The sequence below is a fragment of the Myotis lucifugus genome, unplaced genomic scaffold (assembly GCF_000147115.1).
Source record: "Myotis lucifugus unplaced genomic scaffold, Myoluc2.0 scaffold_225, whole genome shotgun sequence".
Classification (NCBI taxonomy): Eukaryota; Metazoa; Chordata; class Mammalia; order Chiroptera; family Vespertilionidae; genus Myotis; species Myotis lucifugus.
The window spans coordinates 1,856,542-1,875,657 of NW_005871273.1; the positions used below are offsets into that span (position 1 = coordinate 1,856,542).

The window sequence follows — 19,116 nt, forward strand, 5'->3', positions numbered from 1 at the left end:
GGGGGGGGGGGTGTGCCTAGATGACATCAACGGCCAGGTTGTTTGCTCTTGTGCTTTGCGTTTGTTTACTCTGTGCTGTAGTTTTCCTCCAGGCAGTAAACAGGGAGACAGTCAGTGTCACATTGAAGAGGGTAGGCTTTGAAGGGTAACGGAAGTAACTGAGTGTCCTTGAGCAAGTTACCTTAATTTTTCGCCAGAACAAGTATCCCGATGTCCTGGCAGTGTGCTGAGGATACAGTAAATATGGAAAGCACCCGAACTAGTGCCCAGCACATAGTAGGTGCTCAACAAAGCATAACTGATACTAGAGTTGCCTTCGGTGATGGCATTTGTCGAGTAGGAGGGCAGTGTGGTCACCTGCCATCATAGCCCGCCACTGCTGTGTCACCTCTGCTGTCCCGTGGCAGAGAGGGTCTCCTATCAGCTTGCTTGGCTCAGAGTTTCATGCTTGACTCCTTGTGGTTCTGATAAGTGTGTGCCTCGGAGAGGTGGCCTCGCCCTTGCTGTTTTTTGTTGGGGTGGCAAGAACGGCACCAGGTATTAGACCAGTGGGGTCAGACCAGACCTGGGTTCAGCAACCTCGGTACTTGAGTTCTGGCTAGGAAAGAATTCAGAGCCAAGACCCAAACTCTAAGAGAATGTTTATTTGGAAAATCAGAGATAGAAGAAGTAATTTGTAGAAAAAAACTGGCTTAGGCCGAAACCGGTTTGGCTCAGTGGATAGAGCGTCGGCCTGTGGACTGAAAGGTCCCAGGTTCGATTCCGGTCAAGGGCATGTACCTTGGTTGCGGGCACATCCCCGGTGGGGAGTGTGCAGGAGGCAGCTGATCGATGTTTCTCTCTCATCGATGTTTCTAACTCTCTATCTCTCTCCCTTCCTCTCTGTAAAAAATCAATAAAATATATTTTTTTAAAAAAACTGGCTTAGGTAGCAAGTTATAGAGGTAAAGGGAGGCCCCTTGGAGCTTAGAAGTGAGGAAGGTCAAGGCAATGCCCCTGAAGGGATGGGGAGGGGCAGAAGGAAGGGAAAGGCTCAAGCATGCTCCCAGGAGGGAGAGCCAGCAGGTTCTCTGTCCTAAAGGTTTTCAGGGGGAAAATTTTAGGGGAGGTCCCAGGGGAAGATCTCAGTAGAATATTCAGCAGCTTTCCAGGTGTGTCCTTTCAGGGTTGGGGGCTCCACTAATTAAGTGGGCTCCAGGGCAAGGGGTCATTATTCAATGTAGCTGGTCCTGCGTTGGCCGTGGTTTTGCTTGTCTGGTTTTGCTGCTTTTCTGAGCCTGGAGCTGAAATACAACTGAGGCTTAGATGTTATCTCCAGGGAGGAAAGGCCAGGGGGTCCAATACACATGACCAGTCACCCTGGGGACGAGTTCCCACCCTACCATGGTCCTTTGCTGGCGACCAGGGCCCTGGTGACCTCCTTACCTGGCCCATCATCCTTGCTCTGCTCATGTCTAACTGCCTACACATCTTGAGAACGAGGAGAAATGAAGGACACCCGTGTAGGACCTTCTCTTTTCCTATTGCTTCTTTCCTTTTCCTTTCTTCTTCCCACCTCCTCCTCCTCAGCACAGTCTCAGGCCCTAGAGAGATGCCCAGAAGGAAAAAAGGAGAAGAGCAGTTGCTGAGGTCAGAGGGTTTCCGTGTATCCACCTCCCGCTCCTCACGTCTCCCAGACCCGCCGCCAGGAAAAGCGGGAGGACCCACAGTGCACAGAGCCAGTGAGCAGAGCAGAGCGGGTGGCACTGGGGGCAGAAGAGGCTGCTGGAAAGACACTGGCCCCAGGCCCAGCCTCCCCTCAGCTCCACCCTCTTGGCTTTGGCTGCACCACAGCTCTGGGGTGGGATCTCCTTGTTTGTAGCTCAAAGAATCAAAAAAAAAAACTTCCCTAAACTGGCTGGGGAAGGTCTCTCTTTTCCAGGTCCTGCGGGGGCCCGTGGAGAAGGAGACTCCCAGAAAGATGGCCCGCCCTCCCAACAAGAGTGAAGGGAGTCAGACCCCCTGTCATTCAAGAGCAGGGTGTGTGTGTGTTTTTCAACACAACGGGCCTGCTGGCCCTGGGCTCTGTCCAGCCTACCGGCCGTGCTTGTGGGAAGTTGTCTGCTGTATTGGGACCCCATCCACAGGGGCACAATCTTACCCACACGCCTCAGCCGGCAGCCTGCACTGGGGTGCAGGGAGGTATAAATAGACACCAGGTGGTGGAGTGAGCCATCTGCCCTTCTCCTTCCTGGCTCTTGAGCCACTCCCGGAGGGACCGTAACTCAGGCCTAGGGGGTTGGCTGAGAATCGAAGGCTCACCGACTCAGGGCCACCACCCCACCAAGGCCCAGTGGCCCTTCCCCTGCAGGTGTCAGGCAGTCCTGCCACCATTTCTCAGAGGACCTAACGCTGGGGATGGTGACCCTTCATCTCCAAAAGCTCAGTGGGACAGAAAAGGTGGGCAAGTGGGACAAGGTTTGGGGATTTTGAACAGAAACACAGGACCACAATGCAATGGAAATTATCTTCTGAGATGGCAGCCAGAGGACCTTCAACCATCCTCAGATCTAACCTCTCGTCTAAGCCACAGGCAGAAGGGAATAAAACCTTAGGGCTGTCCAGACAAATACCAGAAGGCCAAAGGAAATGGCCAAAGGAGCCGGCTCAGCCCAGCAGTCATTCATCTGGAGAAGATGCTAGGAGCTACCTCAGCTGCAAAGGAGAAGACCCCCCTAAAAAAAACTCTCAGTGTTGGGGAGCGTCTGATGCTTCACCCCATCCTTTGGGGGGCAGTTCACACCAGACTGCTTGGTTTACCCTGGGGACTTGGCCGTTGCATGGTGTCCACACAGCTGCTGGCCTGAGAGCCTCGGTCTGACCTGCCCAGCTTGGGACTGCAGACTCCTCTCAAACCTCAGGTCTTCGGTTCCGTGTATAATTTTCTGGAGTCAGTGCTGAGCAGCTGGCATCTCTTATCTCCACACCTTCTTTGTGAGACATCATCTCCCCAATTGCGAGATTATGAAATCGGGACTCAAAGGGAAGAATTCTTATGAGGAGAGTGGCAGGTTGCCTGGGAAGAAGTCCCAGGAGTTGGTTCCTGGCCCATCAGACTCTGGCCCTTCCTAGGAGCCGTGAAGGGCTGGACAGGAAGTGGCCTCAGCAAGCTACCATTCCTCAGCCCTCACCCCTGGTTGCATAATGATGTGATTGCTTTTTTTCCCTTAGGAATCCAACTCCAAGAGCGAGAGCGCCAAGTTTCAGCTTTGCTGATAAGATGTTTACATCAGCCTAAACATAGCCGGAGTACTTGACACCCTCAACAACCTGCCAACCCCTGTTTGTAGGGCTTACAAAATGCCTGGCTTGTTGCCTGCGAGGTGAACAGACAGATCCCATTCACAAACGATGCGATTCGTCTGGATCTCCCACACATGGCCCCAGACGGCGGAATGTCCCTCTCTAGCCTTTCACTCTCCCTTCCCCTCCTTCCACTCCCACCTTCCAGATCACCGGAGAGAAAAGGAGAGGCTCATAGAGACGGTGCCAGAGAACAGAGACCGGGGCCAGCGAGTTGGCTGCTCAGCTGGCCACACTCACGGCTGAAGGCACTCTTGCCTCTGCCCCTTTGTCTCCTCTTCTGCAAAATAACCCAAGAGAATGCGCTCTTAGAGGCAGGAGCGTGAGCTCCAGCCTGGCCTCCTCCAAAGGCGTGGGAGCAGCTGGCAGCCCGGGGACAGGACAGAGGCCCAGCGATGACGTGGGCTGTCTCAGCTGGCCTGGGTGGGACTGGAAGCAGGTGTGAGCCTCCGCATCTGGGCCTCATTAGGCCCACAGGGTTCGCTCAAGCCCCAGGCAGAAGGGAATAAGCCCTTCAGGGCTGTCCAGGCAAATGCCAGGAGGCCAAGCACTGGGACCCTTAATGAGAAGAGTGTGGGCCCCGGAGACGGACAGGCCTGGGCCGCATCTGGCTGGAAGAGCCGTGTGGCCTTAGACGTAGGGACTGTGATACCGCTTCACAGGGTTATTGTGAGCATGTAAGGAGGTGACATTGGTGAAGTGTGGGTCCTGCGCCGGGAGCAGAGTAGCTATTGTTTGTCGTGACAACCAGAGCCAAGTTTTCAGGGTTAACATTTCATCCTGCAGTGTAGTCTTCCCCCGCAGACATCAGGAGAATGCTGGACGCTCAGAGGGAAATTCTCACCTGGAGCACTCAGATCACTGCTTCTGGGCTGAGAATGGAGAAGAGGGGACAGAGGGCCATGGCAGGGAGACAGCCGGTGTCAAGGTCAAGGCTGAATAACCAGCTTGGTCCCATAGAACTTTCCGTGAGGGTGGAACGTTCTGTCTGCTCAGTCCAATACAGTGGCCACAAGCCATAGATGGCTATCGACAGACTTGAAATGTGGCCAGTGCGACGGGGGAGCTGTGATTTCAGTTTCGCTGGCTTTTAATGGACTTTGATTTACATGGCCACATGTGTCTGGTCAAGATGTTACATGCACGCGCTTCAGAGCCAGACAGTCTGAGCTCACATGCTGGCCGTGCTCTCCGTAGATTTGTGATCTTGGGACATAACTGGCTTTTATGTGAAATGAAGGGTCTGGAGGCTGTGAGTTTTCAACAAGATGCTATTTATCGGGCACTCAGCCTGGAGCAGGGCACACGGGGTGGGTAACAAGAGGTGATGGCCGTGGGCAGGCGACGGGTTGGGAGATGGAACCCTTCACTCTTCCTTTTCCCTCCTTCCCGACAGAACCACATCCTGACACTCATGTCGGTGGCGGCCCGCATCTACAAGCACCCCAGCATTCGCAACTCCGTCCACCTGGTGGTGGTGAAGGTGCTGATCGTGGAAGATGAGGCGCAGGGCCCCTTGGTGTCTGACAATGGTGGGCTTACCCTGCGCAGCTTCTGCAACTGGCAGCAGCAGTTCAACTATTACAGCGACCGGAACCCAGGACACTTCGACACGGCCATTCTGCTCACCAGACAGGTCTGTGGACGGGCTCCGGAGACCCCGGGGAGCGGGGGAAGGTGGAGTTGGGGTGGGGTGACTGGGTCAAAGGGAGGGCCAGGGCCAGGGCTCCTGGGCCTGCCCGAACGTAGGGACTGCCTCCCTGCTGGCCCCAGCTGGGAGCCTCGTTTGTGTGTGGAATGAGGAGGAGGAGGAGGTCATGAGGACAAGTGTGAGGTATTTGCAAGGGAAGGAGAGGAATGCCATACGGGCTCTGTTCCAAATGTTTGTGACCAGCTGTCTGCTGAGGTCATAACTGGAGGACACGCCGTCCAGTAAGAGATCTGGAGCGGGAATTAGAGAAGAGGTCCCTCTGCGGTGATGGTTAAACATATGGCCAGGTAGCCAAGCCGTTACCCTGGAGATTTCCCCAAATCAGGAGGCTGCCTGTCTACCTGGTGAGATTGAAACTCCAGGTGGGCAGCATCCTCAAGGCTAGAGAGTGTAGTCATGTGTGCAAGGCCCTATCTACTCCTCAGTCCTCACAACAACTCCACGAGACAAGTTCCGTTGTACAGCTCCCCGTTTTACAACCGAGGAAACTGAGGCACAGAGTGTCACAAAGTGGCGGCACCCCCAGCCCAGCCCAGGCTCCGTGTTCTGCACCGCTGTGCTGGCCTGCCTCCCGCAACAAACCGTCCAAGCCCAGCCAGCCCAGCACAGGCCAATGTAGAAGAAGGAACGGTCTTCCCGAAACCAGTGTCCTTTGTGAAGAAAGAGGGATTTGGGCTTCAAAAATGCCCTTGGACTCAGGAGGAGCAGGAATAGGAAGATGTCCTCTGTCCGTTCTCACGCTCTCACCCTCTCCGCCTCGCAGAACTTCTGTGGGAAGGAGGGGATGTGCGACACCCTGGGCGTGGCGGACATTGGCACCATCTGTGACCCCAGCAAGAGCTGCTCTGTGATCGAGGATGAGGGGCTCCAGGCGGCCTACACGCTGGCCCACGAGCTGGGTAAGAGCCGCCCTGCCCGCCTGCTCCACGCTGCCTCTTCCAGACCCAGGTTCACCCAGCTCTGAGCCATCGCGGCCCCTCCCAGTCAGCCAGGTCCCCCTCCTGATTCCGACAGAATGGTCCCATGCTGCTACGTACTGTGCCTTGTGCATTCCCACCCTGAGCACGAGGCCTGCATGTTAAACTGGGCCATCCTCAGGGATCGCCAGGAAAATGCCCAGATGTGAAACAGGTCCTGGTAAAGTTGAAATGTGTGTCCAAACTAAGCAGTAAGAACCTGGGAAGATGGATTGTGAAGAGAGGGCGAGCGAATAACTGAGGTGCATGTGAATTTAAGGCAGGCTGCCCGTGCTCCTCGTGCTCTGAGAAAGCTTCTGGGAAGGGAAAAGCCCAGAGTGGAAAGGTCTTTAAGGAATAAGAAGAGGGCCCAGCATGGCTCAGTGGTTGAGCGTGGACCTGTGAACCAGGAGGTCACCCGTTCCATTCCTGGTCAAGGCACATGCCTGGGTTGCTGGCTCAATCCCCAGGAAGGGGAGTGCAGGAGGCAGCTGATCAATGATTCTCTCTCATCATTGATGTTTCTCTCTCTCTCCCTCTCCCTTCCTCTCTGAAATCAATAAAAATAGATTTTTTTTAAAAAGGGAATAAGAAGAGGGCATGCTGCTCCCTCAGTCCCTCCCTTCTCTCCCTTCTTCTCCTCCTCCTCTTCCTCCACCTCCTCTTTTTCTCCTTCCTCTCTCTCTCTCTCTCTCTCTCTCTCTCTCTCTCTCTCTCTCAACCATGGGAGCCCTGGAGCAGGGTGGGGGGGGGGCTGCCAAGCAGTGGAGCCTGTGAACGTAGACCGAGGGTCTCTCTCTGTCCCCAGGGCACGTCCTCGGCATGCCCCACGACGACTCCAAGCCCTGTGCACGGCTCTTTGGGCCCATGGGCAAGCACCACATGATGGCACCCCTCTTCGTCCACCTCAACAAGACGCTGCCCTGGTCTCCCTGCAGCGCCATGTACCTCACGGAGCTCCTGGACGGTGGGCACGGTAGGCCTCCCTGGCCAGCTGCTGGCAGCGGCGCTCTGCCCGGCGGGCTCCTTACTGAGCTGCATCAGGAAGCATCATAGCCATTGAGGGTTAGAAGAGGCTTCGGAGATCTGGCCCTTGCCCCTCGACCTGTGCCAGGGCCTCCCCATCCCCACAGAGCATGCTCCTCCTTGCCCATTGTCCAGCAGCCTGAGTCCCGGGCTCATCTAGACTCAGTCTGAGCAGAGCTGGAAGGAGCGGAAGAACAGAGCTGGAAGGAGCAGAAGAATGTTTGCAGCACAGAGGAGGGAAGAGTGTGGGGCTGGAGCGGGACATTGGAGGATCGCTTAGCAAGGCAAAGAGAGCAGGGAGTGGGGGCCCAGGTGGGCCGGGAGCGTGCGCCCGGCTAAAACAGCTTGGTTTGTGGAGCAAAACAGTGCAACACAATTTCTTTTTGGTTCTTCCCCTTGAAGGAGGCAGGCACACATGTAATACAAAAATGATGGATTATCCAAACACCAGCCCTTGGGCTTCATTTTGCAGGCCATGGTTTTTAAGAGTTCATTTACACCCCCGGGTACATTGACCTACATTAGTATTACAGTTTGCTGGGTAAACACTGAGTCAGGTAAGATGTTCTGGAAAACAAAGGAAATCCGATCTTGAAGATAACTGTTGTGACTGATAGTCGAAAATGGGACAGATTCTGTCTGGAAGGCGAGTGTTGAGTTTTTAAATTGAGGTCAAGGGAAAGCTAATGTCTAGAGCTTAAACTTGTCCGTCGGGATTTGGGGGGTCCTATGGGAGCCATGCGGGGGTGAGAGAGGAAACCGGCCCCTGACTCTGGCCTCTGCTTCCTCCATTTCTCAGGAGACTGTCTCCTCGACGCCCCCACCTCGGCCCTGCCCCTCCCGACCGACCTCCCGGGGCAACGGGCGCTCTATGAGCTGGACCAGCAGTGCAGGCAGATCTTCGGGCTGGGCTTCCGCCACTGCCCCAATACCTCTGCGCAGGACATCTGCGCCCAGCTCTGGTGCCACAGGGATGGCGCCGAGCCCCTCTGCCACACGAAGAACGGCAGCCTGCCCTGGGCGGACGGGACGCCCTGCGGGCCCCGGCACCTCTGCTGGGATGGCAGCTGTCTTCCTGCGGAGGAAGTAGAGAGGCCCAAGGTGAGCAATGGCTCCTGGGGACACAAAGGTGGGGTGGGGTGGGGTGTGGTGGGGGGCAGAGTAGGGAGATCTGTTTGCAAGGAGAAACCACACTTGAGAGCGAGGAACTAAGGGACTCTGGGCTAGGCTGCAACCAGGACTTCTAAGTAAAATCACTCATATTTTAAAAAATATTTCTATTGATTTCAGAGAGGAAGGGAGAGGGAGAGAGAGACAGAAACATCAGTGATGAGAGAGAATCATTGATCGGCTGCCTGCTCGCATGTGCCCTGACCAGGAATTGAACCGTGACCTCCTGGTTCATAGGTCAACGCTCAACCACTGAGCCACGCCCGCTGAGCCAGTCATATTTTTACAAACAAAACAAAGCATAGTTTTCCAAACACAAGAGGAGCCTTCGAAGCTGAGCTTGTAGTGAATGGATGATGCCACCGGTGCCGTGGCCTGTGGGGAGCTCCCTGTGGGGTGCTCTGGAGCTGACCTGGAGGCTGTGGAGGTTGGTGATCAGTAAGAGACACTCCGGCCGCAAGACCAGAGCCTGGGCACTCGGTAAACGGAAGCCACTCTGGAGTCTTCATAAACAGATAAGAGTGGCCTGGAAGAGGACATTCCATCAAATGAAGGGAAAGAGCTCATATCCTACCCATGTCTGAGCTGAATTTATAATGAGAGGTCGGGAGAATGAGAGTAACTGTGGGGATTCCATCCTCAGGGACAGGGAGGGGAGGAGGAACCAGACGGGCTCTGACAGGCAGAGAAAACTTGGCCCAGGACACAGCGAATCTGCAGGAGAATCCAAGGCAATGCCGCTGAGAGTTTTAAATGATTCGCTTCTTTGCCCTGCTCTGAATACTTCCAAACCGTGGGCTGATCACATTTCTCCCGCCGCCAGTCACTGAGCCGCCCCTGTGAAACGGCATCCGTGGAGCTAGGCAGCCTGGTCCCGGCCCAGCACTGAGCACCAGGGTGGCCCGAGCAGTCACTCTCCCCAGGGCTGTTCTCGGTGACAGTGTCCTCGGCACTGAGTCTCAGGAGCCTGGTTCTAAGCCTGAGCCGGGGTGGGAGTCACGGCTTCACCCTCAGCCGCCTCTCATCCTCCCATCAGACACTGAGCTTCTGGTCCAGGGGTCTCCCTCTCCTGTAGGGTGAGCTTCGAACATCACTGAGGAGAGGGTTAGGGAGGGGTTCTGTGCAACCTTCCCCAGGCCAGAGCCACGCTCAGTGCCGGGAGCGGTTGACATGGATGCTCATGGCATGCTATTTCTCATCTAATACTATATCTGTGTAAAATAAAAAACACCGCACCTTTATGATTATATATTCAAAGCAAAAATATGGAAGGATATTGATGAAAATCATGCCAGTGTTTTTTTATCTGGGTAGTTACACACTTTTTAAAATATATTTTCATTGATTTCAGAGAGGAAGGGAGAGGGAGAGAGAGAGAAACATCAATGATGAGAATCATTGATCAGCTGCCTCCTGCAGGCCCCACACTGGGGATCAAGCCCACAACCCTGGCATGTGCCCTGACAGGGAATCGAATGGTGACCTCCTGGTTCATAGGTCGCCGCTCAACCACTGAGCCACGCCAGCCCAGCTAGTGACACTGTTTTAATGTATTTCTTTCTTTTTTACACTTTTCTGTATTTTCATTTTTTATATAAGCAAATGTTATTTTTTTCATTTTAAAAATTATTTTCAGTTGGAAACCCCACACCAGTGGCAAAGCTTTGTCCTCCCAGACCAGCTGTAAAGTCGAAGCAGCTCTGTTTATTTCCCAGGGACCATCTGGCCCCTGACCTGGCTGGCCGACCGGCAGCCACACCTCCCAGCGGTTATTGCTTTAGACCAGGACTCCTCAACCCCGGCATAGTGACAGGAGGACGGGGCGGGGGCTGGTGGTAGGGGGTGTCTTGTTCATGGTTGGCTATGCATTGCTAGGTGCTTAGCAGCCCCTCAGCCTCTCCCCACTCGAGGCCAGCGGCATAGACCCTCTCCAGCTGTAACAGCCAACATGTCTCTAAACACTTCCAAACGTCCCCAGTGAAGAACTGCTATGACTGAGCCAACCTTATTCCCACAAAAGAGTTTCATTCGACAACCAGCACTGAGTGCCCTGGTGAGGACAAGGCGCTGTTTCAGACGCTGGACGGTCGCCGTGCCGTGCGCGAGTCCAGCACGGCCTCTGTTCACAGAGCCCACGGCCAAGCAGGCCACGCGGCCATGAAACGAATGGTTAGGGCGGGGTACTGAACCCCATACCCCATTCCTACCTCAGCTCCTGACTCGGAGGCTCTGTGTTGCAGGCCGTGGTGGACGGAGGCTGGGCCGCTTGGGGGCCTTGGGGAGAATGCTCCCGGACCTGCGGAGGAGGGGTGCAGTTCTCACACCGCGAGTGCAAGGACCCCGAGCCTCAGAACGGAGGGAGATACTGCCTGGGGCGGAGAACCAAGTACCAGTCCTGCCACACGGAGGAATGTCCCCCCAGTGGTAAGCGTCACTGATGGCCACACCCGCCTAAGATCCCCAGAGGACGACGGAACAGGCAGTGTCTCCCGATCCCAAGGCAGTGCCTTCCTGTGACCCAGACCTAAATGGCTCTGCGAGGCACCCCGTTTTAGGGCAGCCCCTAGCACCCCAGGACAGCTCTCCTCATACGGGAGGCGGGGGGCAGAGAGGGGGGGCGTGGAGAACATGGGTGGCAAAGCCCAGGAGAGGAGCAGCCCTGGCCTTCCCAGATGTGGAGATAGAGGATGTCACTCGTTTGGGGGGAGGAGGCTTGCAGAGGAGGCTTGGGTTTGGGGGAACATGCCTCCTGGAGGCCTCTGAACCCTCGTCTGTGTGCGGACTGGAAGCGTTTGCCAAAGCCAATGTCGGAGCCAAACCTCCAATATCTTCCCAGTCCACATCCAGCCCGGGCGGGCGGAGGGAGGGTTTCTGCATCTGATTCCAGTGCACGTTCCTTCAGGAGAGAGTTGCCCATGTTCCCTTGGGGCCGTGGCAACTGCCTCGGAACCTTCCCAGGAGGCAACGCTCCTTGGCATATACCTCCCTTGGCGTGCTCCTACCCCGAGTAACCCGCTAGAAAGCACAGGCACTGCCTCAGAGGCAGGCACGGGCAGCAGCCGAACGGGTGAGAGGGCGTCGTTGGGAATTTTGTCCCTGCCATCCTTCCCAGCTCCCCCCTGCGCAGCTCCGGGAAGTACTGGCAGGCAGCTGAAGGTCCATCCAAGGGCAGAGACACTCTGCCACTGGCTTGGTGTCTAATGGGGCATCCGCAGCAGTTTTGCAAGACGGGAGAAACAGCAGTGGCAGGGGCTCTGGAAACTGCCTGGAATTGGGAGAGCCTGCCTGGCACACGGGCGAAGCATTCCCTGGAATGGTGAGGGTTTGCCAGGTAGACACGGACAACAGTCATGATCTCAGATGCACTGGGAGGAGCCATCTCAATCCACAAGTGTCTGAGTGCCTCCTGTGTGGCTAGACTGTAATCGATGTTATAAATGACATAAAAAAATGCACAGAGCGTGGTCTCCATCCGCAAGGAATGCGCAGTCTAGCTAGAGATCCAGACGCTTTTACAAGGCCAGTAAAACTTAATCTGTGAAGCACAGACTCCTGGCTCCTGAGGAATTCCGAGCAAGGAAGAGCCGGGACTGGACAGAAGCTCCCGGGGGCGTGAGGGCTGAGCAGAGCCTGGGGACTGAGATGGTGAGGAGGCCTGGGAGCGTGGGCCAGGAGACAGGGAGGTCTCCAAGGGGCTGTGACTCACCAGGTGGAATGGGCCGGCCTTTCAAGAGCAGACGACAAGGTCCATGAACGCTAAAAAATGGCATCTAGAAGTTCTCAGTGCCAGTTGTCCTGGCCCGTCACCTGGGAAGCATTTTCAAACCTGAGGCCCAGGCCCCTCCGTGTACCGATCAGAATCTGAGGAGTGGGGCCCAGCCACCTGTGTGTGAAAAGTCTCCACGGCCATGCAAATGCCCAGCTGAGCCGGAGGACCTCAGTAACGAGAGCAGGTTCAATGCCAGGATTGTGATGTAAAGTCGTTCTCCGACGATTGTTCTGGAAGCGGCGGGCAGCAGGATGGGACAGGAGGCAGCTGGCGTAGGAGGCTGGGCACTAGGGCCCCAGGGAAGCCAGGAGGCCTGGGCCTGTGAGAGGGAGACTGAGGTGCTGAGAGGGGACAGAGACATTTAAAACCAGATTGTCCTGGTGATAGAAGGATTTAGGGACAGCTCAGACATGGAGGATGTAGAGTCTCAGCCTGGAGCGTGGAGGTGTCACCCAATGAAAATCAATCCAGTGAATGAGGGAACCGTGTGCAGCTGGACTGTGCTGAGCTGGTAATCACAGCACCTACACATGGAGTCCCCCACAGACACCCAGAATCACCACAGGTGGGGCGTAGGGCGAGACTGGATCTGGAGCTGTAGATCCGGAAGTCCCTGGCCACGTGTCTAGTGTCACCAAGGAAGTCAAGAGAGAGCATGACATCAGAGGCCCCAAAATATAATTCCGTGCATCACTCTGTGCTTCCCACACTCACCGAATTGTCCCGTTTTCACCCAAGTTTATGTATCTGTAAAACACAATGTCTTCCTCCAATAGAAAGGACATTCATCCCAGAAAGGCCAGCAGAGGCCAGATGCTCCTAAGGGTCACACGTGGACCTGGGTCAGGTGGACCTAGAAATACTGGGCCCAGGTGACACTGGACCTGTGTCCTGGGGTCGGGTCAAAACCAGGCAGAAAAAAGGCCCCCAATCCAGGCATTTCTCCAGCTGGGTTCTCCCTGCTTCAGCGCGGCGTGTTCACTCCATGCCTTTCCTTACTCTTTTCAGAGAAAAGCTTCCGGGAGCAGCAGTGCGAGAAGTATAACGCCTACAATTACACCGACATGGACGGGAACCTCCTGCAGTGGGTCCCCAAGTACTCGGGGGTGTCCCCCCGGGACCGCTGCAAATTGTTCTGCCGAGCCCGGGGGAGGAGTGAGTTCAAGGTGTTTGAGGCCAAGGTGAGACTCCTCTTGGAACTCAGAACCACAGCTGAGGATGAAGGGCACCTACCAGCACCACCACCTCTCCCCACCCCCCCCCGCCAGGGGCTGCCTCTGTGCCCACCATACCCTCTCTTCCTTTCCCTTCTCCTGCAGGTGATCGACGGCACCCTGTGTGGGCCAGAGACTCTGGCCATCTGTGTCCGTGGCCAGTGTGTCAAGGCTGGCTGTGACCACGTGGTGAACTCGTCTACGAAGCTGGACAAATGTGGGGTGTGTGGGGGCAACGACAACTCATGCAGGAAGGTCTCCGGCTCCCTCAACCCGTCCAGGTGAGCCTCCTCGTAGTTCAGTACCAAGGTCAGGGGCAGAACAGGCTTTGGAATCATGTCCCGTAAGTTTCGATTGTGCTGCTACTTAATACCCATGGAATGCTGAGTTTCATTGTCTTGGTAAAATGTCAGCAGTCCTCCGTATCTCAGAGTCGTTGTAAAGAGCCATGAGATGGGACATGGGGAGCACTCGGTACAGGGTCTGGCCCTCAGAGAGGACCGTGCATGGGGCAGTCAGAGGCCACAGGGACAGGGATAGATCATCTCTGAGTCAATCAACAATAGAGCTACACTGAGTAACTGGGACCTTTGTCAGAGAGCAGCTCTTCCAGGCCTGTTTGGGGAAGGGCATCTCACCCCACTCCTGGCGAGCCTGTCTTTTGGCAGCTGAATTTTTAGAAAAGGGAGTATAGGGAGGGGACCTCCGTGGCCTCAGAGGCCTCAGTGCCTTCATAAGTCTGAGCACTCCAGACACTTTCTCGCAGCTTAATGCTCCCAGTATTTAAGTCCTTTCACCTCTGTGACCTTGTTTGATTCCTAAAATAAATCCCTGAGGGGGGCAAGGCCAACACTATTATTCTCCACTTACAGATGAAGAAACTAAGGTTCCATAAGATTACCAGACTCTTCTAAGGTCACACTGGTCGTTCATAACAGCCAGGAAGAGAACCCAGGTTTCTTAGCTCCTGGATAATCTTCCTGCCGCTGCAGGCACTTCCGGAGAGGAAGGCAAGGGCAGGTGCTATGCAGCCACTCTGGGCCCCTGTGTCTTTCTGTCTCACATCTCATCAGGCTCAAGAGAACAGGATCAGCCCACAGCAGACAACCTAGAGGTCTTTTCAAATTTGAAATCAGGGGATATAGAAAAAAGAAGCCTGGAATGTGGGATGTTCAGATACTGGGTCCCCCAGCTGGCTCTCTCTTAGGCATTAGATAAATGGGCCCATGGATACTTTATAGATAGATAGATATAGATAGATATAGATATAGATATTTTATTGGTTTCAGAGAGGAAGGGAGAGGGAGAAGGAGAGAGAGAGAGATAGAAACATCAATGATGAGAGAGAATCATCAATTGGCTGCCTCCCGCATGCCCCACACTGGGGATCGAGCCCGCAAGCCAGTCATGTGCCCTGACTGGGAATCAACCATGACCTCCCAGTTCATAGGTCAATGCTCAACCACTGAACCACGCCAATGGGGCCTTATGGATACTTTCATGCGCCCTGGACTAGGCAGCTGGCCCCAGCTGGGCATAAGGCAAAAATAGTGAAGAACCGACTGGCTGTGTTCCTCAGTCCCTTTCACTTTCTTCCCAACCTGTGTCACCCAAATGCTTCCACCCCAGAAGATAAGAACAAGAACTAACATTCCTCCAGACACATAAATCCCTACAATAGCGTTGAAATAGTTTCCCAAGACAGCATCCTATCCACCCAGAAGCACGGCTCGAGGTATCTGGGTCCATCGGAAGGCAGCTCCTCTGTCCAGCTTCCTGCCCTCGAGCCATGTGAACCCAATACAGAGAACTGTGGGCTCTCAGAGGTGGGGTGAGGTGTCTGATTCTGGAGTGAGTGTGTGGAACGCATCCTCCCACATGGGTTTGAGCTCTGGCTATGAAAGTAGCAAAGCAAAGTTGTATCCCAGTGCAAAAACGAAATGTGTTTGAGATCTCATTTGAGCCAAGAGCTGCCCGGCTTGGCAAACCCCTCTGAGCAGCCTTCCTCCCGTGCTATTGTCAAGACCCACACATCTCACCCGCTCAGCCCCAACATTGGAAATGGAGTTGTCGGCCCCGGCAGCTAGTTGATGTAGAGCTTCGAGGCGACTGCATCATTATCTGCTACCGGTTTTGTCCGCCAGCCCCAGTCCCCAGCAGGTTCACTTCCTTAGACTCTGGGCTGGGAAGGCACCGGTGCTAAGGGTGTCTTTCTGTTCCTGTCCTAGTTATGGCTACAATGACATCGTCACCATCCCAGCTGGTGCCACGAACATCGACGTGAAACAACGGAGCCACCCGGGGGTCCAGAACGATGGCAACTACCTGGCATTGAAGACCGCGGACGGGCAGTACCTGCTCAACGGGAACCTGGCCATCTCCGCCATCGAGCAGGACATCCTGGTGAAGGGGACCATCCTGAAGTACAGCGGCTCCATCGCCACCCTGGAGCGGCTGCAGAGCTTCCGGCCCCTGCCTGAGCCTCTGATCGTGCAGGTCCTGACAGTCCCCGGTGAGGTCTTTCCCCCCAAAGTCAAATACACCTTCTTTGTCCCCAATGACGTGAACTTCAGCATCCAGGGCAGCAAAGAGAGAGTGACCACCAACGTCATCCAGCCCCTGCTCAACGCGCAGTGGGTGCTGGGGGACTGGTCCCAGTGCTCGAGCAGCTGCGGGGCTGGCTGGCAGCGGCGGACCGTGGAGTGCCTTGACCCCAGCGGCCAGGCCTCCGCCACCTGCAACAAGGCTCTGAAGCCCGAGGATGCTAAGCCCTGTGAGAGCCAGCCATGCCCTCTGTGACCGAGTGGGACGGGGCCAGTCTTGTGCTCATGGACTCGGGCTGCTGGGGCGCAAACAAGTGTCCCCACTGTGGCGACCCTCCGTGTAGAGGTGGCATAGCCGACCCAGGTCTCACGTTGCACCAGCCCCGCCGGCACGGGGAGGGGAAGAGAGGATGGGCCAACCGAATATAATGTCTACTTTCTCGTGGATGGGACCTTGCTTGGGTTCAAGAAGAGGGCATAGGTTAAAGGTGAAAAGTCCACCAGACCCGAACAGGAGACTCATGGAGCCTGTTTGCAAAGGACTAGCAAAGTTAAATGGGAAAAAAAAATTGTTTTCTATTGGGTTTCCCCTATAAATAATCTACCTCAAAGGGGAAAAAGTATCCAAGAGAGGTGTGGGGCAGGGGGCCAATGGCGAATGTCAAAGCAAGCTCCTCAGCTGGCTTCCAACGTGATCATGACTCTCTCCAGTATTAAAACCCATCACCTGCGGGGCTGCAGGGCTGTGGAGAGCCACGTGTTCTCAGGCCTCCACCTGCAGGGGTGGGTCCCGTTCAAGTATTTATGCAAATGTGTCTCTGAACTAAAGTGTGATCTTGTGCCAACATCGTGGTCTGGTCTGGTTCCGTGTTTCTTTCGAAAGGGCAGGCACCCAGAGCCCCAGGACAAAGGCTAGCGCTGGGTCAGCACCTTGAACACACTGGGAAGTGGGCACTCGCCCGAGAGTCGTTTCCGGCTTCCTCCGGGGCTCTCAGACAACAGCTGGAGCGGCTGTTCATTTGCATAATCCAGACAAGTGGTCCTCAAACGTTCGTGGGCATTAGGATGATCCAGAGAGCTTCTTGAAACACAGACTGCTGGGCCCGTCGTTTCTGATTCAGCAGGATGATCCTAATGCCCCCGAAATGAGAGTCTGCATGGCCAACAAGTTCCCCGGGGGACGTGGAGGCTGCTGGTTTGGGGGCTGCACTTCGAGAATCACTGCCCTGGTGGAAACTTCCAGTGCACAGGAGTCGTTGTTATGCGATGCCTCTGGGCTCCTTTTTCTTTTCTTTTTTTCTTTTTTTTTTTTAAGGTATTTTATTGATGTTTTTACAGAGAGGAAGGGAGAGGGATAGAGAGTTAGAAACATCAATGAGAGAGAAACATCGACCAGCTGCCTCCTGCACACTCCCCACTGGGGATGTGCCCGCAACCAAGGTACATGCCCTTGACCGGAATCGAACCTGGGACCCTTGAGTCCGCAGGCCTCTATCCGCTGAGCCAAACCGGTCAGGGCACGGGCTCCTTTTTCTTGAGCATGTGTGCCCATCCTCACTTTTACCTACTGACCAGCTGGAGATACAAGCCCCTTAGGGTCTGAGGGATTCAGAGCCCTGGCTCTTTCTCTCCACACCAGATCCATTCCCATCTCTGGGCCCGAGCAACTGCAGCTGTCCCCACCGGCCCTTTTACACAAAGGGCATGTCTCCCCAGCCCCCAGAAACCTACCTCTAAAACCCCCTCTCCCAACCCTAGCTCCTCATCTCTTCCTGGCTCACGGGAAGCATCTGGCTCAGTCTTCCATGCGGTCTGTTGTAGATGATATGGAGTCATTGGTCATAAATGGGTGAGGAGAAACAGACAAGATCAAGAAACAATATTCTAGCGAAAAGAAAGAAAATATGTACATTTTCATCTTCCCTTGCTTGTCACCTTTTACCCACTTGCCCTTTTCTTTGGTTTTCTCTTAAGACCCCTGCAAATATATGGTGACATGGACAAAGAAGATGCTCTATGGAGCCCTATGTGAATGAGAAAAAGGGCCGGCTGAGGACTCAGGCCCTCGGGTACGAGGCAAACTGGATTTCAGCCCCTACCGTGCCCTTAGCTCAGGTGTGGGGAACGTTTTTTCTGCCAAGGGCCATTTGGATATTCATAACATCATTTGCAGGCCATACAAAATTACCAACATAAAAATTAGCCTGCTGTATTTGGTCAAACATTTAATTAACTCCCCCCTAATGCCTTGGCAGGGCCAGACCAAAGGATATCGCGGGCCTTATACGTCCCTCGGGCCGGACGTTCCCCACCCCTGCCTTAGCTGGTCACATTAGTGTGGTGCACGGTGGCTGCTGACCAGTTTTCCTGTCTGCCCTTCTGATCTGCCGACTGTTGGGTGAGTGGGAGGCGGACTTACCTAAACATAAACAAGCACTCACGCAGGCATGCCGACGATGACTAGTAACACCAGAGCTGTCCTTGCTGTGCACCCGTTTCGCTGAGGCTCATGTATGTTTCTGCCATTCTTCATCTCCTTTCATTTCTCATTCTCCCCCAAATAATCAAGGCCAAGTGTGTCCCCCATTAACTGCTCCGGCCGGTCCAGCTGTGCCATCCCTACCGCCTGCATCACACCAGGCACAGCTTTCGCCCTGGAGTTCAGCTGGCAGCAGAGCTGCTGATGTGCAAAGCAGAAAGGAATCCAGCTTGGCTCTTCCTCGCTGTGTGGGCTCGGCCAGGCTCACAGAATACATACTTGTTTGTGTCTGGAAATCCAACAGCTGCAGCTCAGGGCCTCGGAAAACAGATCCGCAGAGAGAGGCCGCACCATTATTTCCCACAGCCAACCACGACCACCCTTTTTTGCCCAGATAAGAAAAGGCTGCGTTTGCGCTGCTGGGAGTTTGCGTGTTGCAGTTAACGCTCCTAATTGACGCTGGTACCGGCGCCTCCTCCTGGGAGTCCCCGTGACCCTGACTCTGCAGGTGGTTTGGTCATTCATCTGTATCCTCCGAGTACCTGCCGTAAACATCTCATCAAAGGGGTTGGATTAGCGTCCAAGTTCATTTGCAACCTTTCGTCCTTGAGATAAGTGAATCCTTGCCTGAAATTTATTTTCTGCCTTTATTCCCCCGTAGCTGGCCAGAGAGTTTTGTGAATTTGCAAAAGGATGCAACACAACTGTTCCCCAACCCACTTCAACAAAACACCCCTTTCTCCCAGGAACATCTTCCAGGAGGGATGGAGCTATTTTCCCACCAGCTCTACATCTTGCTCTCGGATGACGTCCACTAGCTTCTAGACCAGTGGTTCTCAACCTTCCTAATGCCGCGACCATTTAATACAGTTCCTCATGTTGTGGTGACCCCCAACCATAAAATTA

General features: G+C 54.7%; 1 protein-coding gene across 1 annotated transcript in view; it reads left to right on the forward strand.

Annotated features, from left to right (window-relative positions):
- ADAMTS8 (ADAM metallopeptidase with thrombospondin type 1 motif 8) overlaps positions 1–16,564 on the forward strand; it is a 21,723-nt gene extending 5,159 nt beyond the window's left edge. The window contains 8 exon segments of the mRNA XM_023761984.1: positions 4,739–4,978; positions 5,817–5,952; positions 6,818–6,985; positions 7,835–8,136; positions 10,446–10,629; positions 12,983–13,155; positions 13,294–13,469; positions 15,417–16,564. Of these exon segments, the coding sequence (XP_023617752.1) occupies positions 4,739–4,978; positions 5,817–5,952; positions 6,818–6,985; positions 7,835–8,136; positions 10,446–10,629; positions 12,983–13,155; positions 13,294–13,469; positions 15,417–15,987 (1,950 nt within the window). The 3' untranslated portion in view covers positions 15,988–16,564.
- Positions 16,565–19,116: the final 2,552 nt, after the last annotated feature.